The sequence below is a fragment of the Uranotaenia lowii genome, chromosome 1 (assembly GCF_029784155.1).
Source record: "Uranotaenia lowii strain MFRU-FL chromosome 1, ASM2978415v1, whole genome shotgun sequence".
NCBI classification, from domain to species: domain Eukaryota; kingdom Metazoa; phylum Arthropoda; class Insecta; order Diptera; family Culicidae; genus Uranotaenia; species Uranotaenia lowii.
The window spans coordinates 14,528,839-14,545,225 of NC_073691.1; the positions used below are offsets into that span (position 1 = coordinate 14,528,839).

Sequence of the window (16,387 nt, forward strand, 5' to 3'; positions counted from 1 at the left end):
GCTTGAGTTTTTATGAGGGATAATGTTTAAAATTGTCTGAAAGATCAAATTACAAAAACAATTTGAGGATTTGTCACGTTCCAGTTTTAACAGCTATAAAAGAAAAACAGCGTTTTTTCGAGATTCTGAGCATTAAAACAACTTTAAAATGCGATTTCTGGCCTTTAGAAGCGTTTTTCGGGCATTCTGAGCTTAATTTGGGATCACAACTTGAAAATGCGATTTCTGGCCTTTAGAAGCCGTTTTTCGGGATTCTGAGCTTAATTTGGGATCACAACTTTAAAATGCGATTTCTGGCCTTTAGAAGCGTTTTTTCGGGATTCTGAGCTTAATTTGGGATCACAACTTTAAAATGCGATTTCTGGCCTTTAGAAGCGTTTTTTCGGGATTCTGAGCTTAATTTGGGATCACAACTTTAAAATGCGATTTCTGGCCTTTAGAAGCCGTTTTTCGGGATTCTGAGCTTAATTTGGGATCACAACTTTAAAATGTGATTTCTGGCCTTTAGAAGCCGTTTTTCGGGATTCTGAGCTTAATTTGGGATCACAACTTTAAAATGCGATTTCTGGCCTTTAGAAGCGTTTTTTCGAGATTCTGAGCTTAATTTGGGATCACAACTTTAAAATGCGATTTCTGGCCTTTAGAAGCCATTTTTCGGGATTCTGAGCCTAATTTGGGATCACAACTTTAAAATGCGATTTCTGGCCTTTAGAAGCCGTTTTTCGGGATTCTGAGCTTAATTTGGGATCACAACTTTAAAATGCGATTTCTGGCCTTTAGAAGCCGTTTTTCGGGATTCTGAGCTTAATTTGGGATCACAACTTTAAAATGCGATTTCTGGCCTTTAGAAGCCGTTTTTCGGGATTCTGAGCTTAATTTGGGATCACAACTTTAAAATGCGATTTCTGGCCTTTAGAAGCCGTTTTTCGGGATTCTGAGCTTAATTTGGGATCACAACTTTAAAATGTGATTTCTGGCCTTTAGAAGCCGTTTTTCGGGATTCTGAGCTTAATTTGGGATCACAACTTTAAAATGCGATTTCTGGCCTTTAGAAGCCGTTTTTCGGGATTCTGAGCTTAATTTGGGATCACAACTTAAATGCGATTTCTGGCCTTTAGAAGCCGTTTTTCGGGATTTTGAGCTTAATTTGGGATAACAACTTTAAAATGCGATTTCTGGCCTTTAGAAGCGTTTTTCGGGATTCTGAGCTTAATTTGGGATCACAACTTTAAAATGCGATTTCTGGCCTTTAGAAGCGTTTTTTCGGGATTCTGAGCTTAATTTGGGATCACAACTTTAAAATGTGATTTCTGGCCTTTAGAAGCCGTTTTTCGGGATTCTGAGCTTAATTTGGGATCACAACTTTAAAATGCGATTTCTGGCCTTTAGAAGCGTTTTTTCAGGATTCTGAGCTTAATTTGGGATCACAACTTTAAAATGCGATTTCTGGCCTTTAGAAGCCGTTTTTTGGGATTCTGAGCTTAATTTGGGATCACAACTTTAAAATGCGATTTTTGGCCTTTAGAAGCCGTTTTTCGGGATTCTGAGCTTAATTTGGGATCACAACTTTAAAATGCGATTTCTGGCCTTTAGAAGCCGTTTTTCGGGATTCTGAGCTTAGTTTGGGATCACAACTTTAAAATGCGATTTTTGGCCTTTAGAAGCCGTTTTTCGGGATTCTGAGCTTAATTTGGGATCACAACTTTAAAATGCGATTTCTGGCCTTTAGAAGCGTTTTTTCAGGATTCTGAGCTTAATTTGGGATCACAACTTTAAAATGCGATTTCTGGCCTTTAGAAGCGTTTTTTCGGGATTCTGAGCTTAATTTGGGATCACAACTTTAAAATGCGATTTCTGGCCTTTAGAAGCCGTTTTTCGGGATTCTGAGCTTAATTTGGGATCACAACTTTAAAATGCGATTTCTGGCCATTAGAAGCGTTTTTTCGGGATTCTGAGCTTAATTTGGGATCACAACTTTAAAATGCGATTTCTGGCCTTTAGAAACCGTTTTTCGGGATTCTGAGCTTAATTTGGGATCACAACTTTAAAATGCGATTTCTGGCCTTTAGAAGCGTTTTTTCAGGATTCTGAGCTTAATTTGGGATCACAACTTTAAAATGCGATTTTTGGCCTTTAGAAGCCGTTTTTCGGGATTCTGAGCTTAATTTGGGATCACAACTTTAAAATGCGATTTCTGGCCTTTAGAAGCGTTTTTTCGGGATTCTGAGCTTAATTTGGGATCACAACTTTAAAATGCGATTTCTGGCCTTTAGAAGCCGTTTTTCGGGATTCTGAGCTTAATTTGGGATCACAACTTTAAAATGCGATTTCTGGACTTTAGAAGCGTTTTTTCGGGATTCTGAGCTTAGTTTGGGATCACAACTTTAAAATGCGATTTCTGGCCTTTAGAAGCCGTTTTTCGGGATTCTGAGCTTAATTTGGGATCACAACTTTAAAATGCGATTTCTGGCCTTTAGAAGCGTTTTTTCGGGATTCTGAGCCTAATTTGGGATCACAACTTTAAAATGCGATTTCTGGCCTTTAGAAGCGTTTTTTCGGGATTCTGAGCTTAATTTGGGATCACAACTTTAAAATGCGATTTCTGGCCTTTAGAAGCGTTTTTTCGGGATTCTGAGCTTAATTTGGGATCACAACTTTAAAATGCGATTTCTGGCCTTTAGAAGCCGTTTTTCGGGATTCTGAGCTTAATTTGGGATCACAACTTTAAAATGCGATTTCTGGCCTTTAGAAGCGTTTTTTCGGGATTCTGAGCCTAATTTGGGATCACAACTTTAAAATGCGATTTCTGGCCTTTAGAAGCGTTTTTTCGGGATTCTGAGCTTAATTTGGGATCACAACTTTAAAATGCGATTTTTGGCCTTTAGAAGCCGTTTTTCGGGATTCTGAGCTTAATTTGGGATCACAACTTTAAAATGCGATTTCTGGCCTTTAGAAGCGTTTTTTCGGGATTCTGAGCTTAATTTGGGATCACAACTTTAAAATGCGATTTCTGGCCTTTAGAAGCCGTTTTTCGGGATTCTGAGCTTAATTTGGGATCACAACTTTAAAATGCGATTTCTGGCCTTTAGAAGCGTTTTTTCGGGATTCTGAGCTTAATTTGGGATCACAACTTTAAAATGTGATTTCTGGCCTTTAGAAGCGTTTTTTCGGGATTCTGAGCCTAATTTGGGATCACAACTTTAAAATGCGATTTCTGGCCTTTAGAAGCGTTTTTTCGGGATTCTGAGCCTAATTTGGGATCACAACTTTAAAATGCGATTTCTGGCCTTTAGAAGCGTTTTTTCGGGATTCTGAGCTTAATTTGGGATCACAACTTTAAAATGCGATTTTTGGCCTTTAGAAGCCGTTTTTCGGGATTCTGAGCTTAATTTGGGATCACAACTTTAAAATGCGATTTCTGGCCTTTAGAAGCGTTTTTTCGGGATTCTGAGCTTAATTTGGGATCACAACTTTAAAATGCGATTTCTGGCCTTTAGAAGCCGTTTTTCGGGATTCTGAGCTTAATTTGGGATCACAACTTTAAAATGCGATTTCTGGACTTTAGAAGCGTTTTTTCGGGATTCTGAGCTTAGTTTGGGATCACAACTTTAAAATGCGATTTCTGGCCTTTAGAAGCCGTTTTTCGGGATTCTGAGCTTAATTTGGGATCACAACTTTAAAATGCGATTTCTGGCCTTTAGAAGCGTTTTTTCGGGATTCTGAGCCTAATTTGGGATCACAACTTTAAAATGCGATTTCTGGCCTTTAGAAGCGTTTTTTCGGGATTCTGAGCTTAATTTGGGATCACAACTTTAAAATGCGATTTCTGGCCTTTAGAAGCGTTTTTTCGGGATTCTGAGCTTAATTTGGGATCACAACTTTAAAATGCGATTTCTGGCCTTTAGAAGCCGTTTTTCGGGATTCTGAGCTTAATTTGGGATCACAACTTTAAAATGCGATTTCTGGCCTTTAGAAGCGTTTTTTCGGGATTCTGAGCCTAATTTGGGATCACAACTTTAAAATGCGATTTCTGGCCTTTAGAAGCGTTTTTTCGGGATTCTGAGCTTAATTTGGGATCACAACTTTAAAATGCGATTTTTGGCCTTTAGAAGCCGTTTTTCGGGATTCTGAGCTTAATTTGGGATCACAACTTTAAAATGCGATTTCTGGCCTTTAGAAGCGTTTTTTCGGGATTCTGAGCCTAATTTGGGATCACAACTTTAAAATGCGATTTCTGGCCTTTAGAAGCGTTTTTTCGGGATTCTGAGCTTAATTTGGGATCACAACTTTAAAATGTGATTTCTGGCCTTTAGAAGCGTTTTTTCGGGATTCTGAGCTTAATTTGGGATCACAACTTTAAAATGCGATTTCTGGCCTTTAGAAGCCGTTTTTCGGGATTCTGAGCTTAATTTGGGATCACAACTTTAAAATGCGATTTTTGGCCTTTAGAAGCCGTTTTTCGGGATTCTGAGCTTAATTTGGGATCACAACTTTAAAATGCGATTTCTGGCCTTTAGAAGCGTTTTTTCGGGATTCTGAGCTTAATTTGGGATCACAACTTTAAAATGCGATTTCTGGCCTTTAGAAGCCGTTTTTCGGGATTCTGAGCTTAATTTGGGATCACAACTTTAAAATGCGATTTCTGGACTTTAGAAGCGTTTTTTCGGGATTCTGAGCTTAGTTTGGGATCACAACTTTAAAATGCGATTTCTGGCCTTTAGAAGCCGTTTTTCGGGATTCTGAGCTTAATTTGGGATCACAACTTTAAAATGCGATTTCTGGCCTTTAGAAGCGTTTTTTCGGGATTCTGAGCCTAATTTGGGATCACAACTTTAAAATGCGATTTCTGGCCTTTAGAAGCGTTTTTTCGGGATTCTGAGCTTAATTTGGGATCACAACTTTAAAATGCGATTTCTGGCCTTTAGAAGCGTTTTTTCGGGATTCTGAGCTTAATTTGGGATCACAACTTTAAAATGCGATTTCTGGCCTTTAGAAGCCGTTTTTCGGGATTCTGAGCTTAATTTGGGATCACAACTTTAAAATGCGATTTCTGGCCTTTAGAAGCGTTTTTTCGGGATTCTGAGCTTAATTTGGGATCACAACTTTAAAATGCGATTTCTGGCCTTTAGAAGCGTTTTTTCGGGATTCTGAGCTTAATTTGGGATCACAACTTTAAAATGCGATTTTTGGCCTTTAGAAGCCGTTTTTCGGGATTCTGAGCTTAATTTGGGATCACAACTTTAAAATGCGATTTCTGGCCTTTAGAAGCGTTTTTTGGGGATTCTGAGCCTAATTTGGGATCACAACTTTAAAATGCGATTTCTGGCCTTTAGAAGCGTTTTTTCGGGATTCTGAGCTTAATTTGGGATCACAACTTTAAAATGCGATTTCTGGCCTTTAGAAGCGTTTTTTCGGGATTCTGAGCTTAATTTGGGATCACAACTTTAAAATGCGATTTCTGGCCTTTAGAAGCCGTTTTTCGGGATTCTGAGCTTAATTTGGGATCACAACTTTAAAATGCGATTTCTGGCCTTTAGAAGCGTTTTTTCGGGATTCTGAGCCTAATTTGGGATCACAACTTTAAAATGCGATTTCTGGCCTTTAGAAGCGTTTTTTCGGGATTCTGAGCTTAATTTGGGATCACAACTTTAAAATGCGATTTTTGGCCTTTAGAAGCCGTTTTTCGGGATTCTGAGCTTAATTTGGGATCACAACTTTAAAATGCGATTTCTGGCCTTTAGAAGCGTTTTTTCGGGATTCTGAGCTTAATTTGGGATCACAACTTTAAAATGCGATTTCTGGCCTTTAGAAGCCGTTTTTCGGGATTCTGAGCTTAATTTGGGATCACAACTTTAAAATGCGATTTCTGGCCTTTAGAAGCGTTTTTTCGGGATTCTGAGCTTAATTTGGGATCACAACTTTAAAATGTGATTTCTGGCCTTTAGAAGCGTTTTTTCGGGATTCTGAGCTTAATTTGGGATCACAACTTTAAAATGCGATTTCTGGCCTTTAGAAGCCGTTTTTCGGGATTCTGAGCTTAATTTGGGATCACAACTTTAAAATGCGATTTTTGGCCTTTAGAAGCCGTTTTTCGGGATTCTGAGCTTAATTTGGGATCACAACTTTAAAATGCGATTTCTGGCCTTTAGAAGCGTTTTTTCGGGATTCTGAGCTTAATTTGGGATCACAACTTTAAAATGCGATTTCTGGCCTTTAGAAGCCGTTTTTCGGGATTCTGAGCTTAATTTGGGATCACAACTTTAAAATGCGATTTCTGGACTTTAGAAGCGTTTTTTCGGGATTCTGAGCTTAGTTTGGGATCACAACTTTAAAATGCGATTTCTGGCCTTTAGAAGCCGTTTTTCGGGATTCTGAGCTTAATTTGGGATCACAACTTTAAAATGCGATTTCTGGCCTTTAGAAACGTTTTTTCGGGATTCTGAGCCTAATTTGGGATCACAACTTTAAAATGCGATTTCTGGCCTTTAGAAGCGTTTTTTCGGGATTTGAGCTTAATTTGGGATCACAACTTTAAAATGCGATTTCTGGCCTTTAGAAGCGTTTTTTCGGGATTCTGAGCTTAATTTGGGATCACAACTTTAAAATGCGATTTCTGGCCTTTAGAAGCCGTTTTTCGGGATTCTGAGCTTAATTTGGGATCACAACTTTAAAATGCGATTTCTGGCCTTTAGAAGCGTTTTTTCGGGATTCTGAGCCTAATTTGGGATCACAACTTTAAAATGCGATTTCTGGCCTTTAGAAGCGTTTTTTCGGGATTCTGAGCTTAATTTGGGATCACAACTTTAAAATGCGATTTTTGGCCTTTAGAAGCCGTTTTTCGGGATTCTGAGCTTAATTTGGGATCACAACTTTAAAATGCGATTTCTGGCCTTTAGAAGCGTTTTTTCGGGATTCTGAGCTTAATTTGGGATCACAACTTTAAAATGCGATTTCTGGCCTTTAGAAGCCGTTTTTCGGGATTCTGAGCTTAATTTGGGATCACAACTTTAAAATGCGATTTCTGGCCTTTAGAAGCGTTTTTTCGGGATTCTGAGCTTAATTTGGGATCACAACTTTAAAATGTGATTTCTGGCCTTTAGAAGCGTTTTTTCGGGATTCTGAGCTTAATTTGGGATCACAACTTTAAAATGCGATTTCTGGCCTTTAGAAGCCGTTTTTCGGGATTCTGAGCTTAATTTGGGATCACAACTTTAAAATGCGATTTTTGGCCTTTAGAAGCCGTTTTTCGGGATTCTGAGCTTAATTTGGGATCACAACTTTAAAATGCGATTTCTGGCCTTTAGAAGCGTTTTTTCGGGATTCTGAGCTTAATTTGGGATCACAACTTTAAAATGCGATTTCTGGCCTTTAGAAGCCGTTTTTCGGGATTCTGAGCTTAATTTGGGATCACAACTTTAAAATGCGATTTCTGGCCTTTAGAAGCGTTTTTTCGGGATTCTGAGCTTAATTTGGGATCACAACTTTAAAATGCGATTTCTGGCCTTTAGAAGCGTTTTTTCGGGATTCTGAGCTTAATTTGGGATCACAACTTTAAAATGCGATTTCTGGCCTTTAGAAGCCGTTTTTCGGGATTCTGAGCTTAATTTGGGATCACAACTTTAAAATGTGATTTCTGGCCTTTAGAAGCCGTTTTTCGGGATTCTGAGCTTAATTTGGGATCACAACTTTAAAATGCGATTTCTGGCCTTTAGAAGCGTTTTTTCGAGATTCTGAGCTTAATTTGGGATCACAACTTTAAAATGCGATTTCTGGCCTTTAGAAGCCATTTTTCGGGATTCTGAGCCTAATTTGGGATCACAACTTTAAAATGCGATTTCTGGCCTTTAGAAGCCGTTTTTCGGGATTCTGAGCTTAATTTGGGATCACAACTTTAAAATGCGATTTCTGGCCTTTAGAAGCCGTTTTTCGGGATTCTGAGCTTAATTTGGGATCACAACTTTAAAATGCGATTTCTGGCCTTTAGAAGCCGTTTTTCGGGATTCTGAGCTTAATTTGGGATCACAACTTTAAAATGCGATTTCTGGCCTTTAGAAGCCGTTTTTCGGGATTCTGAGCTTAATTTGGGATCACAACTTTAAAATGTGATTTCTGGCCTTTAGAAGCGTTTTTTCGGGATTCTGAGCTTAATTTGGGATCACAACTTTAAAATGCGATTTCTGGCCTTTAGAAGCCGTTTTTCGGGATTCTGAGCTTAATTTGGGATCACAACTTTAAAATGCGATTTCTGGCCTTTAGAAGCCATTTTTCGGGATTCTGAGCTTAATTTGGGATCACAACTTTAAAATGCGATTTCTGGCCTTTAGAAGCCGTTTTTCGGGATTCTGAGCTTAATTTGGGATCACAACTTTAAAATGCGATTTCTGGCCTTTAGAAGCCGTTTTTCGGGATTCTGAGCTTAATTTGGGATCACAACTTAAATGCGATTTCTGGCCTTTAGAAGCCGTTTTTCGGGATTTTGAGCTTAATTTGGGATAACAACTTTAAAATGCGATTTCTGGCCTTTAGAAGCGTTTTTCGGGATTCTGAGCTTAATTTGGGATCACAACTTTAAAATGCGATTTCTGGCCTTTAGAAGCGTTTTTTCGGGATTCTGAGCCTAATTTGGGATCACAACTTTAAAATGCGATTTCTGGCCTTTAGAAGCCGTTTTTCGGGATTCTGAGCTTAATTTGGGATCACAACTTTAAAATGCGATTTCTGGCCTTTAGAAGCCGTTTTTCGGGATTCTGAGCTTAATTTGGGATCACAACTTTAAAATGTGATTTCTGGCCTTTAGAAGCGTTTTTTCGGGATTCTGAGCTTAATTTGGGATCACAACTTTAAAATGCGATTTCTGGCCTTTAGAAGCCGTTTTTCGGGATTCTGAGCTTAATTTGGGATCACAACTTTAAAATGCGATTTCTGGCCTTTAGAAGCCGTTTTTCGGGATTCTGAGCTTAATTTGGGATCACAACTTTAAAATGCGATTTCTGGCCTTTAGAAGCCGTTTTTCGGGATTCTGAGCTTAATTTGGGATCACAACTTTAAAATGCGATTTCTGGCCTTTAGAAGCCGTTTTTCGGGATTCTGAGCTTAATTTGGGATCACAACTTTAAAATGCGATTTCTGGCCTTTAGAAGCCGTTTTTCGGGATTCTGAGCTTAATTTGGGATCACAACTTTAAAATGTGATTTCTGGCCTTTAGAAGCGTTTTTTCGGGATTCTGAGCTTAATTTGGGATCACAACTTTAAAATGCGATTTCTGGCCTTTAGAAGCCGTTTTTCGGGATTCTGAGCTTAATTTGGGATCACAACTTTAAAATGCGATTTCTGGCCTTTAGAAGCCGTTTTTCGGGATTCTGAGCTTAATTTGGGATCACAACTTAAATGCGATTTCTGGCCTTTAGAAGCCGTTTTTCGGGATTTTGAGCTTAATTTGGGATAACAACTTTAAAATGCGATTTCTGGCCTTTAGAAGCGTTTTTCGGGATTCTGAGCTTAATTTGGGATCACAACTTTAAAATGCGATTTCTGGCCTTTAGAAGCGTTTTTTCGGGATTCTGAGCTTAATTTGGGATCACAACTTTAAAATGTGATTTCTGGCCTTTAGAAGCCGTTTTTCGGGATTCTGAGCTTAATTTGGGATCACAACTTTAAAATGCGATTTCTGGCCTTTAGAAGCCGTTTTTCGGGATTCTGAGCTTAATTTGGGATCACAACTTTAAAATGCGATTTTTTGCCTTTAGAAGCCGTTTTTCGGGATTCTGAGCTTAATTTGGGATCACAACTTTAAAATGCGATTTCTGGCCTTTAGAAGCGTTTTTTCGGGATTCTGAGCTTAATTTGGGATCACAACTTTAAAATGCGATTTCTGGCCTTTAGAAGCCGTTTTTCGGGATTCTGAGCTTAATTTGGGATCACAACTTTAAAATGCGATTTCTGGACTTTAGAAGCGTTTTTTCGGGATTCTGAGCTTAGTTTGGGATCACAACTTTAAAATGCGATTTCTGGCCTTTAGAAGCCGTTTTTCGGGATTCTGAGCTTAATTTGGGATCACAACTTTAAAATGCGATTTCTGGCCTTTAGAAGCGTTTTTTCGGGATTCTGAGCCTAATTTGGGATCACAACTTTAAAATGCGATTTCTGGCCTTTAGAAGCGTTTTTTCGGGATTCTGAGCTTAATTTGGGATCACAACTTTAAAATGCGATTTCTGGCCTTTAGAAGCGTTTTTTCGGGATTCTGAGCTTAATTTGGGATCACAACTTTAAAATGCGATTTCTGGCCTTTAGAAGCCGTTTTTCGGGATTCTGAGCTTAATTTGGGATCACAACTTTAAAATGCGATTTCTGGCCTTTAGAAGCGTTTTTTCAGGATTCTGAGCTTAATTTGGGATCACAACTTTAAAATGCGATTTCTGGCCTTTAGAAGCCGTTTTTCGTGATTCTGAGCTTAATTTGGGATCACAACTTTAAAATGCGATTTTTGGCCTTTAGAAGCCGTTTTTCGGGATTCTGAGCTTAATTTGGGATCACAACTTTAAAATGCGATTTCTGGCCTTTAGAAGCGTTTTTTCGGGATTCTGAGCTTAATTTGGGATCACAACTTTAAAATGCGATTTCTGGCCTTTAGAAGCCGTTTTTCGGGATTCTGAGCTTAATTTGGGATCACAACTTTAAAATGCGATTTCTGGCCTTTAGAAGCGTTTTTTCGGGATTCTGAGCTTAATTTGGGATCACAACTTTAAAATGTGATTTCTGGCCTTTAGAAGCGTTTTTTCGGGATTCTGAGCTTAATTTGGGATCACAACTTTAAAATGCGATTTCTGGCCTTTAGAAGCCGTTTTTCGGGATTCTGAGCTTAATTTGGGATCACAACTTTAAAATGCGATTTTTGGCCTTTAGAAGCCGTTTTTCGGGATTCTGAGCTTAATTTGGGATCACAACTTTAAAATGCGATTTCTGGCCTTTAGAAGCGTTTTTTCGGGATTCTGAGCTTAATTTGGGATCACAACTTTAAAATGCGATTTCTGGCCTTTAGAAGCCGTTTTTCGGGATTCTGAGCTTAATTTGGGATCACAACTTTAAAATGCGATTTCTGGCCTTTAGAAGCGTTTTTTCGGGATTCTGAGCTTAATTTGGGATCACAACTTTAAAATGCGATTTCTGGCCTTTAGAAGCGTTTTTTCGGGATTCTGAGCTTAATTTGGGATCACAACTTTAAAATGCGATTTCTGGCCTTTAGAAGCCGTTTTTCGGGATTCTGAGCTTAATTTGGGATCACAACTTTAAAATGTGATTTCTGGCCTTTAGAAGCCGTTTTTCGGGATTCTGAGCTTAATTTGGGATCACAACTTTAAAATGCGATTTCTGGCCTTTAGAAGCGTTTTTTCGAGATTCTGAGCTTAATTTGGGATCACAACTTTAAAATGCGATTTCTGGCCTTTAGAAGCCATTTTTCGGGATTCTGAGCCTAATTTGGGATCACAACTTTAAAATGCGATTTCTGGCCTTTAGAAGCCGTTTTTCGGGATTCTGAGCTTAATTTGGGATCACAACTTTAAAATGCGATTTCTGGCCTTTAGAAGCCGTTTTTCGGGATTCTGAGCTTAATTTGGGATCACAACTTTAAAATGCGATTTCTGGCCTTTAGAAGCCGTTTTTCGGGATTCTGAGCTTAATTTGGGATCACAACTTTAAAATGCGATTTCTGGCCTTTAGAAGCCGTTTTTCGGGATTCTGAGCTTAATTTGGGATCACAACTTTAAAATGTGATTTCTGGCCTTTAGAAGCCGTTTTTCGGGATTCTGAGCTTAATTTGGGATCACAACTTTAAAATGCGATTTCTGGCCTTTAGAAGCCGTTTTTCGGGATTCTGAGCTTAATTTGGGATCACAACTTAAATGCGATTTCTGGCCTTTAGAAGCCGTTTTTCGGGATTGTGAGCTTAATTTGGGATAACAACTTTAAAATGCGATTTCTGGCCTTTAGAAGCGTTTTTCGGGATTCTGAGCTTAATTTGGGATCACAACTTTAAAATGCGATTTCTGGCCTTTAGAAGCGTTTTTTCGGGATTCTGAGCTTAATTTGGGATCACAACTTTAAAATGTGATTTCTGGCCTTTAGAAGCCGTTTTTCGGGATTCTGAGCTTAATTTGGGATCACAACTTTAAAATGCGATTTCTGGCCTTTAGAAGCGTTTTTTCAGGATTCTGAGCTTAATTTGGGATCACAACTTTAAAATGCGATTTCTGGCCTTTAGAAGCCGTTTTTCGGGATTCTGAGCTTAATTTGGGATCACAACTTTAAAATGCGATTTTTGGCCTTTAGAAGCCGTTTTTCGGGATTCTGAGCTTAATTTGGGATCACAACTTTAAAATGCGATTTCTGGCCTTTAGAAGCCGTTTTTCGGATTCTGAGCTTAGTTTGGGATCACAACTTTAAAATGCGATTTTTGGCCTTTAGAAGCCGTTTTTCGGGATTCTGAGCTTAATTTGGGATCACAACTTTAAAATGCGATTTCTGGCCTTTAGAAGCCGTTTTTTCAGGATTCTGAGCTTAATTTGGGATCACAACTTTAAAATGCGATTTCTGGCCTTTAGAAGCGTTTTTTCGGGATTCTGAGCTTAATTTGGGATCACAACTTTAAAATGCGATTTCTGGCCTTTAGAAGCGTTTTTCGGGATTCTGAGCTTAATTTGGGATCACAACTTTAAAATGCGATTTCTGGCCATTAGAAGCGTTTTTTCGGGATTCTGAGCTTAATTTGGGATCACAACTTTAAAATGCGATTTCTGGCCTTTAGAAACCGTTTTTCGGGATTCTGAGCTTAATTTGGGATCACAACTTTAAAATGCGATTTCTGGCCTTTAGAAGCGTTTTTTCAGGATTCTGAGCTTAATTTGGGATCACAACTTTAAAATGCGATTTCTGGCCTTTAGAAGCCGTTTTTCGGGATTCTGAGCTTAATTTGGGATCACAACTTTAAAATGCGATTTTTGGCCTTTAGAAGCCGTTTTTCGGGATTCTGAGCTTAATTTGGGATCACAACTTTAAAATGCGATTTCTGGCCTTTAGAAGCGTTTTTTCGGGATTCTGAGCTTAATTTGGGATCACAACTTTAAAATGCGATTTCTGGCCTTTAGAAGCCGTTTTTCGGGATTCTGAGCTTAATTTGGGATCACAACTTTAAAATGCGATTTCTGGACTTTAGAAGCGTTTTTTCGGGATTCTGAGCTTAGTTTGGGATCACAACTTTAAAATGCGATTTCTGGCCTTTAGAAGCCGTTTTTCGGGATTCTGAGCTTAATTTGGGATCACAACTTTAAAATGCGATTTCTGGCCTTTAGAAGCGTTTTTTCGGGATTCTGAGCCTAATTTGGGATCACAACTTTAAAATGCGATTTCTGGCCTTTAGAAGCGTTTTTTCGGGATTCTGAGCTTAATTTGGGATCACAACTTTAAAATGCGATTTCTGGCCTTTAGAAGCGTTTTTTCGGGATTCTGAGCTTAATTTGGGATCACAACTTTAAAATGCGATTTCTGGCCTTTAGAAGCCGTTTTTCGGGATTCTGAGCTTAATTTGGGATCACAACTTTAAAATGCGATTTCTGGCCTTTAGAAGCGTTTTTTCAGGATTCTGAGCTTAATTTGGGATCACAACTTTAAAATGCGATTTCTGGCCTTTAGAAGCCGTTTTTTCGGGATTCTGAGCTTAATTTGGGATCACAACTTTAAAATGCGATTTTTGGCCTTTAGAAGCCGTTTTTCGGGATTCTGAGCTTAATTTGGGATCACAACTTTAAAATGCGATTTCTGGCCTTTAGAAGCGTTTTTTCGGGATTCTGAGCTTAATTTGGGATCACAACTTTAAAATGCGATTCTGGCCTTTAGAAGCCGTTTTTTCGGGATTCTGAGCTTAATTTGGGATCACAACTTTAAAATGTGATTTCTGGCCTTTAGAAGCGTTTTTTCGGGATTCTGAGCTTAATTTGGGATCACAACTTTAAAATGCGATTTCTGGCCTTTAGAAGCCGTTTTTCGGGATTCTGAGCTTAATTTGGGATCACAACTTTAAAATGCGATTTTTGGCCTTTAGAAGCCGTTTTTCGGGATTCTGAGCTTAATTTGGGATCACAACTTTAAAATGCGATTTCTGGCCTTTAGAAGCGTTTTTTCGGGATTCTGAGCTTAATTTGGGATCACAACTTTAAAATGCGATTTCTGGCCTTTAGAAGCCGTTTTTCGGGATTCTGAGCTTAATTTGGGATCACAACTTTAAAATGCGATTTCTGGCCTTTAGAAGCGTTTTTTCGGGATTCTGAGCTTAATTTGGGATCACAACTTTAAAATGCGATTTCTGGCCTTTAGAAGCGTTTTTTCGGGATTCTGAGCTTAATTTGGGATCACAACTTTAAAATGCGATTTCTGGCCTTTAGAAGCCGTTTTTCGGGATTCTGAGCTTAATTTGGGATCACAACTTTAAAATGCGATTTCTGGCCTTAAGAAGCGTTTTTCGGGATTCTGAGCTTAATTTGGGATCACAACTTTAAAATGCGATTTCTGGCCTTTAGAAGCGTTTTTTCGGGATTCTGAGCTTAATTTGGGATCACAACTTTAAAATGTGATTTCTGGCCTTTAGAAGCCGTTTTTCGGGATTCTGAGCTTAATTTGGGATCACAACTTTAAAATGCGATTTCTGGCCTTTAGAAGCGTTTTTTCAGGATTCTGAGCTTAATTTGGGATCACAACTTTAAAATGCGATTTCTGGCCTTTAGAAGCCGTTTTTCGGGATTCTGAGCTTAATTTGGGATCACAACTTTAAAATGCGATTTTTGGCCTTTAGAAGTCGTTTTTCGGGATTCTGAGCTTAATTTGGGATCACAACTTTAAAATGCGATTTCTGGCCTTTAGAAGCCGTTTTTCGGATTCTGAGCTTAATTTGGGATCACAACTTTAAAATGCGATTTTTGGCCTTTAGAAGCCGTTTTTCGGGATTCTGAGCTTAATTTGGAATCACAACTTTAAAATGCGATTTTTGGCTTTTAGAAGCCGTTTTTCGGGATTCTGAGCTTAATTTGGGATCACAACTTTAAAATGCGATTTCTGGCCTTTAGAAGCGTTTTTTCAGGATTCTGAGCTTAATTTGGGATCACAACTTTAAAATGCGATTTCTGGCCTTTAGAAGCGTTTTTTCGGGATTCTGAGCTTAATTTGGGATCACAACTTTAAAATGCGATTTCTGGCCTTTAGAAGCGTTTTTTCGGGATTCTGAGCTTAATTTGGGATCACAACTTTAAAATGCGATTTCTGGCCATTAGAAGCGTTTTTTCGGGATTCTGAGCTTAATTTGGGATCACAACTTTAAAATGCGATTTCTGGCCTTTAGAAACCGTTTTTCGGGATTCTGAGCTTAATTTGGGATCACAACTTTAAAATGCGATTTCTGGCCTTTAGAAGCGTTTTTTCAGGATTCTGAGCTTAATTTGGGATCACAACTTTAAAATGCGATTTCTGGCCTTTAGAAGCCGTTTTTCGGGATTCTAAGCTTAATTTGGGATCACAACTTTAAAATGCGATTTTTGGCCTTTAGAAGCCGTTTTTCGGGATTCTGAGCTTAATTTGGGATCACAACTTTAAAATGCGATTTCTGGCCTTTAGAAGCGTTTTTTCGGGATTCTGAGCTTAATTTGGGATCACAACTTTAAAATGCGATTTCTGGCCTTTAGAAGCCGTTTTTCGGGATTCTGAGCTTAATTTGGGATCACAACTTTAAAATGCGATTTCTGGCCTTTAGAAGCGTTTTTTCGGGATTCTGAGCTTAATTTGGGATCACAACTTTAAAATGCGATTTCTGGCCTTTAGAAGCCGTTTTTCGGGATTCTGAGCTTAATTTGGGATCACAACTTTAAAATGCGATTTCTGGCCTTTAGAAGCGTTTTTTCGGGATTCTGAGCTTAATTTGGGATCACAACTTTAAAATGCGATTTCTGGCCTTTAGAAGCGTTTTTCGGGATTCTGAGCTTAATTTGGGATCACAACTTTAAAATGCGATTTCTGGCCTTTAGAAGCGTTTTTTCGGGATTCTGAGCTTAATTTGGGATCACAACTTTAAAATGCGATTTCTGGCCTTTAGAAGCCGTTTTTCGGGATTCTGAGCTTAATTTGGGATCACAACTTTAAAATGCGATTTCTGGCCTTTAGAAGCGTTTTTTCAGGATTCTGAGCTTAATTTGGGATCACAACTTTAAAATGCGATTTCTGGCCTTTAGAAGCCGTTTTTCGGGATTCTGAGCTTAATTTGGGATCACAACTTTAAAATGCGATTTTTGGCCTTTAGAAGCCGTTTTTCGGGATTCTGAGCTTAATTTGGGATCACAACTTTAAAATG

The 16,387-nt window shown here is 38.6% G+C and overlaps 1 protein-coding gene across 1 annotated transcript in view; it reads right to left on the bottom strand.

Annotated features, from left to right (window-relative positions):
* Positions 1-73: 73 nt before the first annotated feature.
* LOC129757899 (brefeldin A-inhibited guanine nucleotide-exchange protein 3-like) overlaps positions 74-16,387 on the bottom strand; it is a 27,949-nt gene continuing 11,635 nt past the window's right edge. The window contains exon 7 of the mRNA XM_055755286.1: positions 74-93. Within this exon, the coding sequence (XP_055611261.1) occupies positions 74-93 (20 nt within the window). The remainder of the gene's footprint in view (positions 94-16,387) is intronic.